Genomic DNA, 16,368 nt, shown 5'->3' with positions numbered 1-16,368 from the left:
TCTTAGCATACCAAGTTATTTACCCTCAACCTATTGCACTCTAAAAGTTTTTATATTTCTAAATACAGCAAATAACATCCACTCCAGTATTCATCAGAATTACCAGTAACAGACCTCTCTCATCCTTGATACACTTCTACATCTTGTTATTTCTATAGTACTCCAACAACAATTTTTTCCACTCTGGTAAACTCATTTAGCTCATTATACATCAGGACTACCAGTAAATGACCTTTTTTTTCACTGATACATTCCTAAATTCCCAGTACCTCAACCCATTACCTCCAGCAAGTAACCTTTCTCACCTTAGTACAACCATACATCCATTATCTCTACATTATTAATTGTAGGTGGCATTATTATTGTTGACATAACTCAACATTCCAGCACACCCACTACCTCCATCATCTGGCACTTTGTTCACCAAGAAACATGTCTGCACCTTATCTCCCAGAATCTCTTGTAACTCATGATATTCTATGCCAATACAGGCCCTAAAATTTCCATTAATTATATACCCTTTATGCACCTCAACAGCCTGGAACAGTAGACACAGACATAGACTGGTGGGCCAAATACTACATATCGTGCGGCCAGTCTGATCGTGCTGGAGCTTACCTTTCCAAGGGGTCAGTATTATGTATATTGATTTTTATTCATGATGTGAATACTTAAGGTTCTGTTTCGGGTCCTTTGAGATATTAATGTGTGTACCTACAATAATTTCAAATCTGCTCAGACTTCTTATATATTTTTCAATTACCTATGTTTGTTATGTTTTTCCATAGTTGTTAGATTAATATCATTACTGTTTGTGATCACTATTTGTGCATAACACAGAAAGAGAGAGAGAGAGAGAGAGAGAGAGAGAGAGAGAGAGAGAGAGAGAGAGAGAGAGAGAGAGAGAGAGTGCACATCATGTAGGGGACCCCTTTCTTGTAACTTTATGTATACCCCAGCGAGTGCCAGGTACCCAATGCTAAGGGTTGGTTGTGGGCTGGCTGCCTCAAACAGGAGTCTTGTTTGCAAGGATGGAAGTATAAATGGAAATGACAACTGCAACTGATAAGTCTGCTTGATTCATAGCATGAAAAGACAGACTGTAGTTTGTGTGATGAAATTCTTATGATTTCACTCTATAAGCAGAAGTAACTCAATAAACTCATCCCAGTATGTGAGTATACTGATCCAAGTATTTTTCCATCAGATATGAAAAACTGGAGGTATTAACAGGGGCCTTGGAAGATGAGACAAGGTTCTTAGCATTCAAGGACTTAGTAGACACAGTGCCACTGTATCGAGGACGTGGAGACCAGGCACAGGAAGTTGGCGAGTTCAAGGTCAGTGATTTTTACACATTCCTGTAAAAAAGATGAAAACATAAATGAATTTCATTTCCGTTAATTCAACTATTGTTTGTTAAGCAAAGGGGAGAGAACAAGTGTGCAGGATTTGTGATGAACTATATTGTTTATTTTCATCTTATTTACATAAATGTACCTTGTATTCTTATAATGGAACTTGATTTCTCTTATTGTGGTTTTAAGGGCACCTTCCGTGTGTACCCATTATCTCCTGAAGATTCAGAAGAACCTCCTATGATTCTTGATGGGTTCCCTTCACCTGGTCCACAAGAGGTGGTGGCACGAGTGTATGTGGTGCTAGGGCAAGACCTGGCCCCTAAGGATGCTGGGGGGTCTTCAGACCCTTATGTTGTGGTCAAGCTGGGCAAGACAACAAAGACTTCCAAGGAGAACTACAGACCCAATACTCTAAATCCACTGTTTGGACAGTGAGTGATGAGGGAAGGAGGGATAGGAAGAGTGAATTATGAGAGAGATGGATGATGGAAGAGAGGGAGGGAATGAAAAATAGAAAGGAGAGCAAAAAGATATAAGGATGGAGATAGGAAGAGAAGAAATGGAATATGAGAGGGAGGGAAACGAATGAAGGAAAGAGGTAATGAGGAAAATGAAACTGGAAGAAATAGAGGATGGAAGAGAGGAAAGAGAACAATGCAAATGGAATGGAAGATACTGAAAGCGGGAGGGAGGGAGGAAGGATAGAATGAAGGGAGATCAAGAAGAGGCAGAAGGGAGAGAAATGGGGAGGAGAAAAAAAGACTAGAGTCACTGAATTAAGCAAGTTTCCCTTAGTTTGAGTAAATTAAAGTTTTCACAACAGATGCATGACAATACATGAATATGCCCTCTTAATCTAACTACAGTCGAACTGAATATGTATATCATTGCACTCATTATACTGAGATAAGGTAGTGCTCTTTACTTTGTAGAAAAGTATTGAGTTCATGTTAGTATGAATCTTATGCTGGAATATTTGTCTTTTGTAAAGTGAGTTTTTCAGTTATTGCTATTTTTTAACCAATGATATAAACCCAAGTTATTGTACACGCCTTCCAGAGGGCTAGTAACCCATTATCTTGTTCTTCAGCATTTTTGAGGTGCGTGGGACACTGCCTTTGCATAAAGACCTGGTGGTGCAGGTATGGGACCGTGATCTCATCACCTCTGATGACCTTATTGGTGAGACTACCATTGATCTGGAGAATCGCTTCCTAACCCGTCACCGTGCCACTGTCGGTCTCTCTCGTCAGTATCATGTGTGAGTACTGAGTGGTCATTAACAGTATTATGTTACCAGTGGTTTTCATCAGAGCTGCATATAAATCCTAAGTGCCTTGCCATTAGAGTACCAAGTATTAGTGCCATTTTAGTATTTGTGATACTTCATGTAGCACTTTAGATTTTATTGATTCATATCATGTATATGATTCATATCATATGTACGTATACATATATATATATATACACACACAGACATATACATGTATATACATGCACGTGATTCATACTTGCTGCCCTTATTCATTCCCGTCGCCACCCCACCACACGTGAAATGACAACCCCCTCCCCCCGCATGCGCACAAGGTAGCGCTAGGAAAAGACAACAAAGGCCACATTTATTCACACTCAGTCTCTAGCTGTCATGTATAATGCACTGAAACCACAGCTCCCTTTCAACATCCAGGCCCCACAAAACTTTCCATGGTTTACCCCAGATGCTTCACATTCCCTGGTTCAATCCATTGACAGCACATCGACTCTGGTATACCACATCATTCCAATTCACTCTATTGCTTGCATGCCTTTCACCCTCCTGCATGTTCAGGCCCTGATCACTCAAAATCTTTTTCACTCCATTCTTCCACCTCCAATTTGGTCTCCCACATCTCCTTGTTCCCTCCACCTCCAATACATATATCCTCTTTGTCAATCTTTCCTCCCTCATTCTCTCCATGGGACCAAACCATTTCAGAACACCCTCTTCTGCTCTCTTAAGCACACTCTTTTTATTACCTCACATCTCTCTTACCCTTTCATTACTTACTCGATCAAACCACCTCATACCACATATTGTCCTCAAACATTTCATTGCCAACACATCCACCCTCCTCTGCACCACTCTCTCTGTAGCCCATGCCTCGCAACCATATAGCATTGTTGGAACCACTATTCCTTCAAACATATCCATTTTTGCTTTCCGAGAAAATGTTCTCGCCTTCCACACATTTTTCAGCGCTCCCAGAACTTTCGCCCCCTCCCCCACCCACTTCTGCTTCCATGGTTCCATCCGCTGTCAAATCCACTCCCAGATATCTAAAACACTTCACTTCCTCCATTTTTTCTTCATTCAAACTTACCTCCCAATTGACTTGTCTCTCAACCCCACTGTACCTAATAACCTTGCTTTTATTCACACTTACTCTCAGCTTTCTTCTTTCACACACCTTACCAGACTCAGTCACCAGCTTCTGCAGTTTCTCACCCAAATCAGCCACCAGCTCTGTATCATCAGCGAACAACAACCGACTCACTTCCCAAGCCCTCTCATCCACAACAGACTGCATACTTGCCCCTCTTTCCAAAACTCTTGCATTCACCACCCTAACAACCCCATCCATTAACAAATTAAACACCCCTGGAGACATCACGCACCCCTGCCGCAAACTGACATTCCTTGAGAACCAATCACTTTCCTCTCTTCCTACTCGTACACATGCCTTACATCCTTGATAAAAACTTTTCACTGCTTCTAGCAACTTGCCTCCCACACCATATATTCTTAATACCTTCCACAGAGCATCTCTATCAACTCTGTCATATGCCTTCTTCAGATCCATTAATGCTACATACAAATCCATTTGCTTTTGTAAGTATTTCTCACATACATTCTTCAAATCAGACACATGATCCACACATCCTCTACCAGTTCTGAAACCACACTGCTCTTCCGCAATCTATATTTAGAATGGGTAATAATGAACCTAATGTTATTTTCACTTTTGATTTTGTGTATGCTTTGCCTCTTATTTCTGTACCTTCATCAGTCTTACAGAAAGGAAATCTTTTATTATGCTATTTGGATTTTTTTCTGTTTAAATGTTATTCATATTTTTTGATAATCTTTGTTTACTTAGTTAATATAAAGGAATTTCAAAAAAGATTTTGAAATGAGGTATTTTTTTCTGACATGCAGGAGTGGGGCCAACATATGGAGAGACAAAGAACTGCCAACAGAGATTCTAGCAAAGGCTGCTCGTCTGAGAAATATGGAGGGCCCTCTGTGGCATTCCCAGCCCCTTAGTCTTACTCTTGCAGGGATCACATACTCCCTCACCGACTTTGGTAAATAATCGGCTCCATCTTTTTTAGTGTCATGTGTATCTCTTAATAGTATAGACCAACCCCTCCTTATGATTATCTATCCCTGCGTACTTAGCTGAAGTTGCTGATATTTACCGCGAACCTGCTCATCCAAGGGGACCCCCACTTCTTTACCTTGGGATACATTTACTGTACATATCACTCTGTATTAAGCTTTTAATTAGCATATTCCCTATTATAAAATACAGAATTCTCATATTTATTCTTTCTGTGATTATAATCAGCTTTATGTCATAATTACACAACAGGGCTTTTAAGAGACATGTAATGATATGTAAGCATGGGAATACCAACAGTGAATAGAGTTTGCTATAGATTTGATTGCTATTTATGACCAACAGTAAGGAAATTAGAAAGAAGAGATAGATGGATAGACAAACAGTAATAAAAGCAAAATTGTTGCTTACAAGGACTTCTGCCTTTCCAGAGTCCCCAGACAGAAAGCTCCCACCCTCAGCTGGTGACCCTCGGGAGCGGCTGGCCCTCTATGTGTTGCACAAGGCCCTACCTCTGGTAGCTGAACATGTAGAGAACAGGACCCTTACACATCCAGCTCGTCCAGGACTTCCTCAGGGTCAACTCAAGCTGTGGGTCGACCTCTTTTCAACCTCTACTGAGCAGTTACCTCCACCAGTTGATATTACTCCCCGTCAGGCACACAAGTAAGATTGTGAATCTTGATTTCACTCTTTTCAGTGTTTAGTGCTGCAGCATATTGTATTTCTTTATCTTATTACAGGTCAATGATGACTGAATTATGTATGTATCATCCTTTGTCTTAAGCTAACAATAAGCAGTATTTTGTGTTCAGCACTTAGCTTTTATCTGCATGTACACTTAAACTACAGCACATGATTTTTAGAATGCCACAGTCTGTATATAGAATACATACACCAATTTTTCTTGCTCATATCACTTGATGAATTAGAAAAGCCTGGTGTATAGAAATTAAAACAGAAGTTCCTGTTCCATGTTTTGAATTTTCTGTAAGAGGGTGTTGTATGTCATGATAATAACTTATATTTCATCAGTATTACCTACTTTCCTCAGTGGCTTCATATTGTTGTAATGAACAAGTTAAATGTATTCAATATCTCTCTTGTGGGCTAAAGTAAGCAATAGTATGGTGAAGTATTTTGATGTGTTCATGAAAGTGTGATAGGGATAATTTTCATCCATTATTGTACACATGATACATGATAATCCTCATTAATTTTTGTGATGGACAATACTTAAAGTTTTGTGGCTGCAGCTCTAACATTTTGAGTTGACACATTTTCAAAGGTACACTCTTCGAGTTGTGGTGTACAATGTATTTGAAGCACCACTGCAGGAGACAAGCTTGATCGGGGGGGACAAGATGAGTGATGTCTATGTAAAGGGTTGGCTCCAAGGCACTAGCAATGTCCAGAAGACTGATATCCACTACCGGTAAGTCTTATTGTAGAAATGAATATCATTTTGTGTTAGTCGTGACTGTTGATATGCAAGATTTGTTTATTTTATACAATCTTATTTGGTTATTCACCTGTTAGGATGAAGTTAACTGATTTGAAAATGAAATGAACCAAATACTACAGTTATCTTGACTTGGTATTATTCTTTTTATTGTGCAAATAAGCCTTTCTTTAGCACTAAATTGTTCATCTTAGGTATAAAAGGGTAGGAGAATTTCACTGTAGTTTCAGATACTTGTCCTCTTCATATCCTATTAACAGACCAACCTTGCATATGGTGTGACAGTCTTCTTTGTAATTCATGTGAACAAAGGATATGCATTTACCAGACAGAATATTCTTGAAGAGCATGTTAGTAACCATAATTGATATTACTGATATAACATTCCTGCAACACATTAATGAACTCATATAAGTAAATGCCAATTATCTCTGTACAGAACGAATAAAAGATTTCCTACTTCAGTTATATTCGTTCCTAAAGAATGGTATTTGTCTCTTAAAAGATGCATGGATGGAGATGCTAACTTCAATTGGCGACTGTTGTTCAACTTAGAGATGCTAGAGGCTGAGCAGGTGATGATAGTGGAACACAAGGAGCACCCCTGGAGTCTCCACACAACTCAAGTGCGAAGACCTCCACAGCTTACACTCCAGCTCTGGGATAATGACCTTATCCTCAGGGATGACTATCTCAGTATGTATGACCACATGAGACAGGATTACTAGAGATTATTTTCTTTTTTCTTTTTTTAAGCAAGACACAAGAATGTTGTTATTTTATTTGGGACCTGTGATAATAATTAAGTGGCAGAAATAGGCTGACAACCAGGTTCACAAAGTATCATGCTGCTAACGAAACTTGAAGTGATTACAGGTACTAAGAAAGTTTTGTTTTCCCTTTGATGATTTATGTCTTAAGATTTTGCTGAATCAATTTATAAAGTCAAAATCCCTTTAAGATTCTTGTTCTATTTTTGAAAAAAAAAATTGAAGCTAGGAGGATTGTAGAGATAGACCAAGCTAGGACTGAAAGGGATAATAAGTTTCCTTTGTGTCCTCTGCTGCTTATGCCATCTATAAAGTGCCTTACTGAGATCACTGTACGTACTTTAAAAGTACTTCATTTTGATTTATTACATTGATTTATGCACCAGAACATAATTGAATGTTGTTGATACTGATTTGCTAATACAGAACCATACTCTTTCATATCATGTAAGTGACTTCCAACTTTGAAACATATCAGTCTTGCAAAAATTTGAGTTAACCTGCATTGCCTTTGACGAAACAAGAAACATGGCATCTGATGCTTTGAAAATCATTTTCATTCATGAAATAATTCTTTTATGCTGTTGATACTGATTTTCCTCCTATGACATGATGGATCACATTCTTGGTTTTTCATGGTTCAGACCGTGACTTTCAAGATTGACATAAATCCTGCCTGAGATGTCTTGTTCTTGTTCTCCAGGTGAAATGACACTGGACTTGTGTTGTTTACCCAGACCTGCTAAGTCAGTAGATGATGTAGGACCAGCTCAGGTGCCACAGATGATGGGTGATGGTGATGCCAATAGCGTTGCCATCAACCTGCTTGATGACCACACCAATTCCATAAACCTTTTCGAGGCTAAGCGGATTCATGGCTTCTTCCCCTTCACTCGTGTGGTAGAGGGTAGAACTGAGATTGGTGTAAGTCTATTTTTTTTTCTTTTTTGAAATGCCTTTTGTAAAACCAGATTTGATACAGAATAGAAGTAAACTTGATACCTTATATGGTAATGTTAGAATCTGTTTGTCTATGAAAATAATACGGTTGTAACATAATATTTGTTAGCCAAAATATTAAGTCCTAATCTAAGGATATGAAATGATTTCCTTTTACCTTTAACTTTAACCATTATTTCTAAAATGAGACCTTTGTATTTTCGTAGGGGAAAATAGAGATGGAGATGGAGGTGTTAACAGAGGATGAGGTCAAACTCCGTCCAGCTGGCCAGGGACGTGATGAACCAAACATGAACCCAAAATTAGTTGAACCTGAGTGAGTTGTGTGTGTGTTTTTATATGCATACAAGGAGAAGAAAGTGTTTTACGGTGGATAAAGCAAGTGGGGGTTAGCATGTGAGAGATTAGGTGTGTGATTATCCATTTGCAATTGTCTTTTATTACAAAATATTCAAATCCTAATTTGCCATTTTAAGATGGACAGTGACATGCTAATTACTATATAAATATTAATATTTCATTTATTTATTATACTTTGTTGCTGTCTCCCGCGTTAGCGAGGTAGCGCAAGGAAACAGAAGAAAGAATAGCCCAACCCACCCATATACACATGTATATACATACACGTCCACACACGCACATACATTTCAACATATACATATATATACATACACAGATATATACATATATACACATGTACATAATTCATACTAGCTGCCTTTATTCATTCTCGTCGTCACCCCATCACACATGACATGACACCCCCCTCCCCCCGCACGCACGCGAGGTAGCGCTAGGAAAAGACAACAAAGACCACATTCGTTCACACTCAGTCTCTAGCTGTCATGTATAATGCACCAAAACCACAGTTCCTTTTCAACATCCAGGCCCCACAAAACTTTCCATGGTTTACCCCAGATGCTTCACATACCCTGGTTCAATCCATTAACAGCACGTCGACCCTGGTATACCACATTGTTCCAATTCACTCTCTTCTTTGCATGTCTTTCACCCTCCTGCATGTTCAGGCCCCGATCGCTCAAAATCTTTTTCACTCCATCCTTCCACCTCCAATTTGGTCTCCCACTTCTCCTCATTCCCTCCCTCTTTGACACATATATCCTCTTTGTCAATCTTTCCTCACTCATTCTCTCCATGTGACCAGACCATTTCAATACACCCTCTTCTGCTCTCTCAACCACACCCTTTTTATTACCTCACATCTCTCTTACCCTTTCATTACTTAGTCACGCCACCTCACACCACATATTGTCCTCAAACATATTTTCAACACATCGACCCTCCTCTGCACAACCCTATCTATAGCCCATGCCTCACAATCATATAATATTGTTGGAACCACTATTCCTTCAAACATACCCATTTTTGCTTTCCGAGATAATGTTCTCGCTTTCCACACATTCTTCAACGCTCCGAGAACCTTTGCTCCCCTCCTCCACCCTGTGACTCACTTCCGCTTCCATGGTTCCATCTGCTGCCAAATTCAATCCCAGATATCTAAAGTACTTCACTTCCTCCAGTTTTTCTCCATTCAAGCTTGCCTCCCAACTGACTTGTTCCTCAACCCTACCGTACCTATTAGCCTTGCTCTTACTCACATTTACTCTCAGCTTTCTTCTTTCACACACTTTACCAAACCTAGTCACCAGCTTCTGCAGTTTCTCACCCGAATCAGTCACCAGTGCTGTATCATCAGCAAACAACTGACTCTTCCCTAGCCCTTTCATCAGCAACAGACTGCATACTTGCCCCTCTCTCCAAAACTCTTGCATTCACCTCCCTAACAACCCCATCCATAAACAAATTGAACAACCATGGAGGCATCACGCACTCCTGCCGCAAACCGACATTCACAGAGAACCAATCACTTTCCTCTCTTCCTACTCGTACACATGCCTTACATCCTCGATGAAAACTTTTCACTGCTTCTAGCAACTTGCCTCCCACACCATATACTCTTGATACCTTCCACAGAGCATCTCTGTCAACTCTATCATATGCCTTTTCCAGATCCATAGATGCTACATACAAATCCATTTGTTTTTCTAAGTATTTCTCACATATATTTTTCAAAGCAAACACCTTTTCCACACATCCTCCTCCACTTCTGACACCACACTGCTCTTCCCCAATCTGATGCTGTATACATGCCTTCACCGTCTCAGTCAATACCCTCCCATATAATTTCACAGGAACACTTATTATTTTGATTATTATTATTATTATTATTATTAATATTATTATTATTATTATTATTATTATCATTATTATTATTATTATTATTATTATTATTATTATTATTATTATTATTATTATTATTATATAATCATTATTTTGCCTTTTTTTTCTCTTCTGCTTTAGAAGTCACAATGTTAGAATATGATATTCCATGGTGCTTTACGGTATGGTGTTCCATGATGGGAAATAATTGGTATGAGCTGTTGTAATGTGACAAGCTACAGAGTGGCACATCATGTCATGTTGTGGATTTGTATGGTGTATCATTGTGGAGTGATGTAATGTACAGGGACATGATATAATATGCCATTTGAATGGCTTTGGTGCTGTATGATGTGTCTTTCTCTGGTATGCTATGTGGTACAGTAAGGTAAAGTGTGATGTACTGGCTGAGCATTATGTTCCAATGGACAAGTAATCTCTTAACCTTTCTTCTCCCTACTAGCCGACCAGCCACATCTTTCCTTTGGGTCACCTCGCCTTGGAAGTCCTTCAAGTTCATCATCTGGAGAAAGTATAAGTGGTACTGCATCACGCTCGTCGTCCTCGTCTTCCTCTTTCTCTTCCTCTTCCTCTTTCTCTACTCTTTGCCGGTAAGTTCCCCCATTATATTTGTTCTTGCTTTGATTCTACTTTTATCTGTATCTTTACTCACACATTTGTGGTTAATAGTTTTGTGCTGTATTTAGAGATGGATATTTTTCTCCTCAGGAATAGAATAGTCTAGTATATCATAGTCTACTCTGGCAACATGGAAGAATTGTAGTAAAGGAAAATTATAAACTATATATCTCTTTCAGTTTATTCATCTACCTTTTTTCATTCTGTCTCTCTCTATCTATCAGTCTTTCTGTTTATTCATCTATCAGTAAAATTTTTCTATCACTGCTCTAGCTATTTTCCACCTTCACAAGGTAGCAACAGAAACAGAAAACTGAGCAAATAGATTCTTGCACAACCTTTTCTTTTGTTCTAACATTCAGTGATGATAAATGAGAAGAGAATATCCAGGCCCCCCACCCCCTACTTCTTCCCTCTTACTTGCCTTCTTTGATCTCCAGGAGATATGTAGTAACCTATTTCCCCAATCCCTTAGGATGATAATAGTAATGCAGTAATAATGATGATAAGAATTAATAAAGCTATTGTTATTATCATTATCATTATATAACCCTTTTATGGGGTACTTACAACTCTGAGTTTGCACCTTACATATTAGAAGTATTGTATTTTATTTTATATTCATTGTTGTCCCAGGAGTTCTTTCTAAGAAAGGTTCTTAGTTTCATTAAGGATATCCTTTCTGAAAGCTCCTGCCCAAGGCAGCATTATGTCTAGTAGCAGGGAAATGATTGATTGACTCCTTTGGAGTGAAAAGTTCTAGGCTAAGGCTGTACTCCCAGTGATACAAAGGAGTATGGTTTCTAATAGATATATGTATGGGTAGTTGGAATTTAAAACTGAATTAGGAGGTAGGTTGTTAAATGCTTGTTGAGTTATTTCACTGTGCATGTGTTTTGTCACTGTTATAATTGTTAGGGATGAGAGGATATGTGAGATGAGGTTACTGAAGTGTAGGGCAGGGGTAAGGTTTTATTTTCACTTCAGGGTTGGTGGTCATTTGGGTGGGAGGGGTCTAGTGCTGTTTCATAGAGTTGAATGCTGAGCATGTTAAGGAGGATCTGTACTGGGAGATTATTTGTTTCATTGTGAATGTGTTAAGTATTTTGGTTGCAAGGTAGCTGGTGATTGTTCTGAGTACACTATTTTGTGAGGATTGCAGCTTTGTTGTATTTGCTTTTGAGAGAGTGGAAGACCAGGCAGGTGAGGCAAGGTTTAAAGTGGAGCAGATGAATTGTATGTAAAGGATGCAGAGGATACCAATTAGTGTTCTTAGGGCATTTAGTTTGTCTGTTGCTAAAGTGTTGATGTTATTGGCGTGGGAAGAGAATATCATGTGTGTGTTGTATGTAATGCCTAAAATGGTTGGTGTTTTACTTATTGGGAGAGACTGCCATTCAAGGTGACTGGATTCATGTCAGTCTAGGACTGAAAGAGTGATTAAGACTTCTGTGGAGATGCACACATTCTGTCCTGGGTACCCTACCACTGTGGTGGTAGGGTACTGTGATGTGCTTGTGAGTTCATCACATATGAGAGGATCTACATGTTGTGATTTACTGGAGGTAAAGGGAGGTCATGTGTATGTATATGTAAACTCTATTCCTTACTCAGAGTCTTATGCAGTGACCCTTTGCTACAAAATCTTAAATGACATGCATTGTGACCTTTCATGTCAAGATTTATTATAAATCATTATCACTCTATGCCTTAAAGCTAGCCCTTGAAGTTTACAGGGCACATGAGATGTACCTCACTATTTTTGTTGCTATTGTTATATTCATAGTTATGATGAAAATGTAATCATTAATCCAGTTGAAGTTATAATTTTGCACAAATTCCAGTATTCCTTGTGCTCATCTGCTACATCATTAGGGGTTCCTTTCTCAGCTTATAAATGTTAGTTCTTTCACCTTCATATAACAGTTGGTTATATCATAATTTTCTGACTTCCACTTCTTTCATAAGTTTGAATGTACTTATCCCACCATCACCTGTTTCTTATTTCTGTGTCCATTACTTTATTCACAGTTTGGTATTGTTACCTGACATCCATCTTTACTAAATTCATGTAATTTTTAATTCGGCCAACTTCATCTGAAGTACCAGTTCTGCCATTAGTATTTAATTTCAAATTCTGCTATTTTCACTGAAATCTCAATTTTACAGTCATCCTCTAATTCCCAGTTTTGTCACCACAGGGTGCTACCGTTGACTATCTCATTGGTGTGGACTAAGCTGGGATCTAGAGGAGATGCATCCTTCTTATCTAGTAACAGCCGCTGGATGTAAATGATGTCTAAACATATGTACATTTTCTTAGCATTTCCCTACTTTTGTCCATAATCTATGGACACACTTAGGAATGATTAGAGAACTTTTTATCTGTCTCTTTACCTTCAGTGAATTATTGGTTTGTATGTTAGAATAGCCTATAACCTTAGGTCCCCCTATGTAGGGGCTCATTCTGCTCCAAAGCTGCATTTTACTTAGGATGGACTCCTTTGACATGAGACTTTCTTTGTCAAGACTGTACTGTACTCTCTTGATAGTTGATAGTGATACAGTGTCGCTAAAGACAACCCTTCATGCTTGATTGCTGTTTCCCTTGTAAGTGAGGTAATGTCAGGAACAGATTGCTGATCCTTAGAGGAGCTGATCTTCATAGAGAGTCATATGCAGATCCTATGCTGTAAATCTGTAAATGACGTGTGCATTGATCGGTCTTATTGTTATGATGAAAATGCAATTATTAATTCAAGTGAAAGAATAATTTCACATATTTCAGTTTTCCTTTTTCTCTGCTGCAAAGTCATTAGAGGCTGTTTTCTCATCATATACAATGTTATAAAAAAAACATTTTGTACTTTCTGGAATATTGTTAGTTTTCACCATATTCTAATTTGTTCACAATTACAAAAGTATTTCCATGAAATTTGTGCTCAAGTATCTGTATCACTGTTTCAAATTTTTCCATCATTACTTGATACCTTCTCACCTTATCTAATTCCCACTTATTCCAGTGATTTAAATTTGCTTACCCCACCATTATCTGTTTCTCAGTTCAACCTAGCAGTCATATAATTTTTAGCTCTGCCAACATTCTACTGAGTTTTGCCATCGATGCCTTATTTTAGATTTTACAATCATAACTGAATGTCAGAGGTGGAGGGAACAAGGGGAAGTGGGAGATCAAATTGGAGGTGGAAGGATGGAGTGAAAAAGATTTTGAGTGATCGGGGCCTGAACATGCAGGAGGGTGAAAGGCGTGCAAGGAATAGAGTGAATTGGAATGATGTGGTATACTAGGGTCGACATGCTGTCTATGGATTGAACCAGGGCATGTGAAGCATCTGGGGTAAACCATGGAAAGTTGTGTGGGGCCTGGATGTGAAAAGGGAGCTGTGGTTTTGGTGCATTATACATGACAGCTAGAGACTGAGTGTGAACGAATGTGGCCTTTGTTGTCTTTTCCTAGCGCTACCTCACGTGCGTGCAGGGGAAAGGGGGTGTCATTTCATGTGTGGCAGGGTGGCGACGGGAATGAATAAAGGCAGCAAGTGTGAATTATGTGCATGTGTATATATGTGTATGTCTGTGTATGTATATATATGTATACGTTGAAATGTACAGGTATGTATATGTGCGTGTGTGGACGTGTATATATATGCATGTGTATGTGGGTGGATTAGGCCATTCTTTCGTCTGTTTCCTTGCACAAATTCACTAACGCAGGAGACAGCAACAAAGTATAATAAACTGAATTTCTAACATTATAGTCCTCTAACATCCAGTTTTGCTACCACAGGGTGCTACTATTGACTACCTCATTGGTGTGGGCTAAATGACGAGCTGAAGGAACTGCATTCCTCTCATCTGGTAACAGCTGTTCATTGTAAAAGATGTCTGAATATTTTCACATTATATATATATATATATATATATATATATATATATATATATATATATATATATATATATATATATATATATATATATATGATATTTTAATTTGTCTGTAATTCACAGACTCGGTTAAAAATATGGAGAATTTTCCATATGCTTCTCTGCTTTCAGTGAATTTGTTTTTGTGATTTAGAATATATTGATGTATGCAGTTGTATACTAAAAGATGAAAGGATGATCATATCTGGAGAAATTGCACATGAAAAAAAATACCTTCTAAAGGAATATTTCATATATTCAGAGGTCATTCAGTGCAAATTTAATTTTCTTTTTCCCTGTCTCTTTCTTTCTTTTAATCATGTATGTTTCATATTTGTAACCAAGATGTGAAAAAAGGAGAGATAGGTAGTATGTTTGAGGAAAGGAACCTGGATGTTTTGGCTCTGAGTGAAACGAAGCTCAAGGGTAAAGGGGAAGAGTGGTTTGGAAATGTCTGGGGAGTGAAGTCAGGGGTTAGTGAGAGGACAAGAGCAAGGGAAGGAGTAGCAATACTCCTGAAACAGGAGTTGTGGGAGTATGTCATAGAATGTAAGAAAGTAAATTCTCGATTAATATGGGTAAAATTGAAAGTTGATGGAGAGAGGTGGGTGATTATTGGTGCATATGCACCTGGGCATGAGAAGAAAGATCATGAGAGGCAAGTGTTTTGGGAGCAGCTAAATGAGTGTGTTAGCGGTTTTGATGCACGAGACCGGGTTATAGTGATGGGTGATTTGAATGCAAAGGTGAGTAATGTGGCAGTTGAGGGAATAATTGGTATGCATGGGGTGTTCAGTGTTGTAAATGGAAATGGTGAAGAGCTTGTAGATTTATGTGCTGAAAAAGGACTGATGATTGGGAATACCTGGTTTAAAAAGCGAGATATACATAAGTATACTTATGTAAGTAGGAGAGATGGCCAGAGAGCGTTATTGGATTACGTGTTAATGGACAGGCGTGCGAAAGAGAGACTTTTGGATGTCAATGTGCTGAGAGGTGCAACTGGAGGGATGTCTGATCATTATCTTGTGGAGGCTAAGGTGAAGATTGGTATGGGTTTTCAGAAAAGAAGAGTGAATGTTGGGGTGAAGAAGGTGGTGAGAGTAAGTGAGCTTGGGAAGGAGACCTGTGTGAAGAAGTATCAGGAGAGACTGTGTACAGAATGGAAAAAGGTGAGAACAATGGAAGTAAGGGGAGTGGGGGAGGAATGGGATGTATTTAGGGAATCAGTGATGGATTGCGCAAAAGATGCTTGTGGCATGAGAAGAGTGGGAGGTGGGCTGTTTAGAAAGGGTAGTGAGTGGTGGGATGAAGAAGTAAGAGTATTAGTGAAAGAGAAGAGAGAGGCATTTGGACGATTTTTGCAGGGAAAAAATGCAATTGAGTGGGAGAAGTATAAAAGAAAGAGACAGGAGGTCAAGAGAAAGGTGCAAGAGGTGAAAAAAAGGGCAAATGAGAGTTGGGGTGAGAGACTATCAGTAAATTTTAGGGAGAATAAAAAGATGTTCTGGAAGGAGGTAAATAAAGTGCGTAAGACAAGGGAGCAAATGGGAACTTCAGTAAAGGGCGTAAATGGGGAGGTGATAACAAGTAGTGGTGATGTGAGAAAG

General features: G+C 38.8%; 1 protein-coding gene across 1 annotated transcript in view; it reads left to right on the top strand.

Annotated features, from left to right (window-relative positions):
• LOC139764353 (myoferlin-like) overlaps positions 1-16,163 on the top strand; it is a 70,659-nt gene extending 54,496 nt beyond the window's left edge. Inside the window, 12 exon segments of the mRNA XM_071690881.1 lie at positions 538-629; positions 1,208-1,340; positions 1,548-1,792; positions 2,452-2,622; positions 4,558-4,706; positions 5,173-5,407; positions 6,030-6,176; positions 6,709-6,899; positions 7,677-7,897; positions 8,140-8,249; positions 10,638-10,785; positions 14,622-16,163. Coding sequence (XP_071546982.1) covers positions 538-629; positions 1,208-1,340; positions 1,548-1,792; positions 2,452-2,622; positions 4,558-4,706; positions 5,173-5,407; positions 6,030-6,176; positions 6,709-6,899; positions 7,677-7,897; positions 8,140-8,249; positions 10,638-10,785; positions 14,622-14,657 — 1,878 coding nt within the window. The 3' untranslated portion in view covers positions 14,658-16,163.
• The last annotated feature ends 205 nt before the right edge of the window (positions 16,164-16,368 follow it).

The sequence above is a fragment of the Panulirus ornatus genome, chromosome 49 (assembly GCF_036320965.1).
Source record: "Panulirus ornatus isolate Po-2019 chromosome 49, ASM3632096v1, whole genome shotgun sequence".
In the NCBI taxonomy this organism is placed as follows: domain Eukaryota; kingdom Metazoa; phylum Arthropoda; class Malacostraca; order Decapoda; family Palinuridae; genus Panulirus; species Panulirus ornatus.
This window is presented reverse-complemented; position numbering and strand designations above follow the sequence as displayed.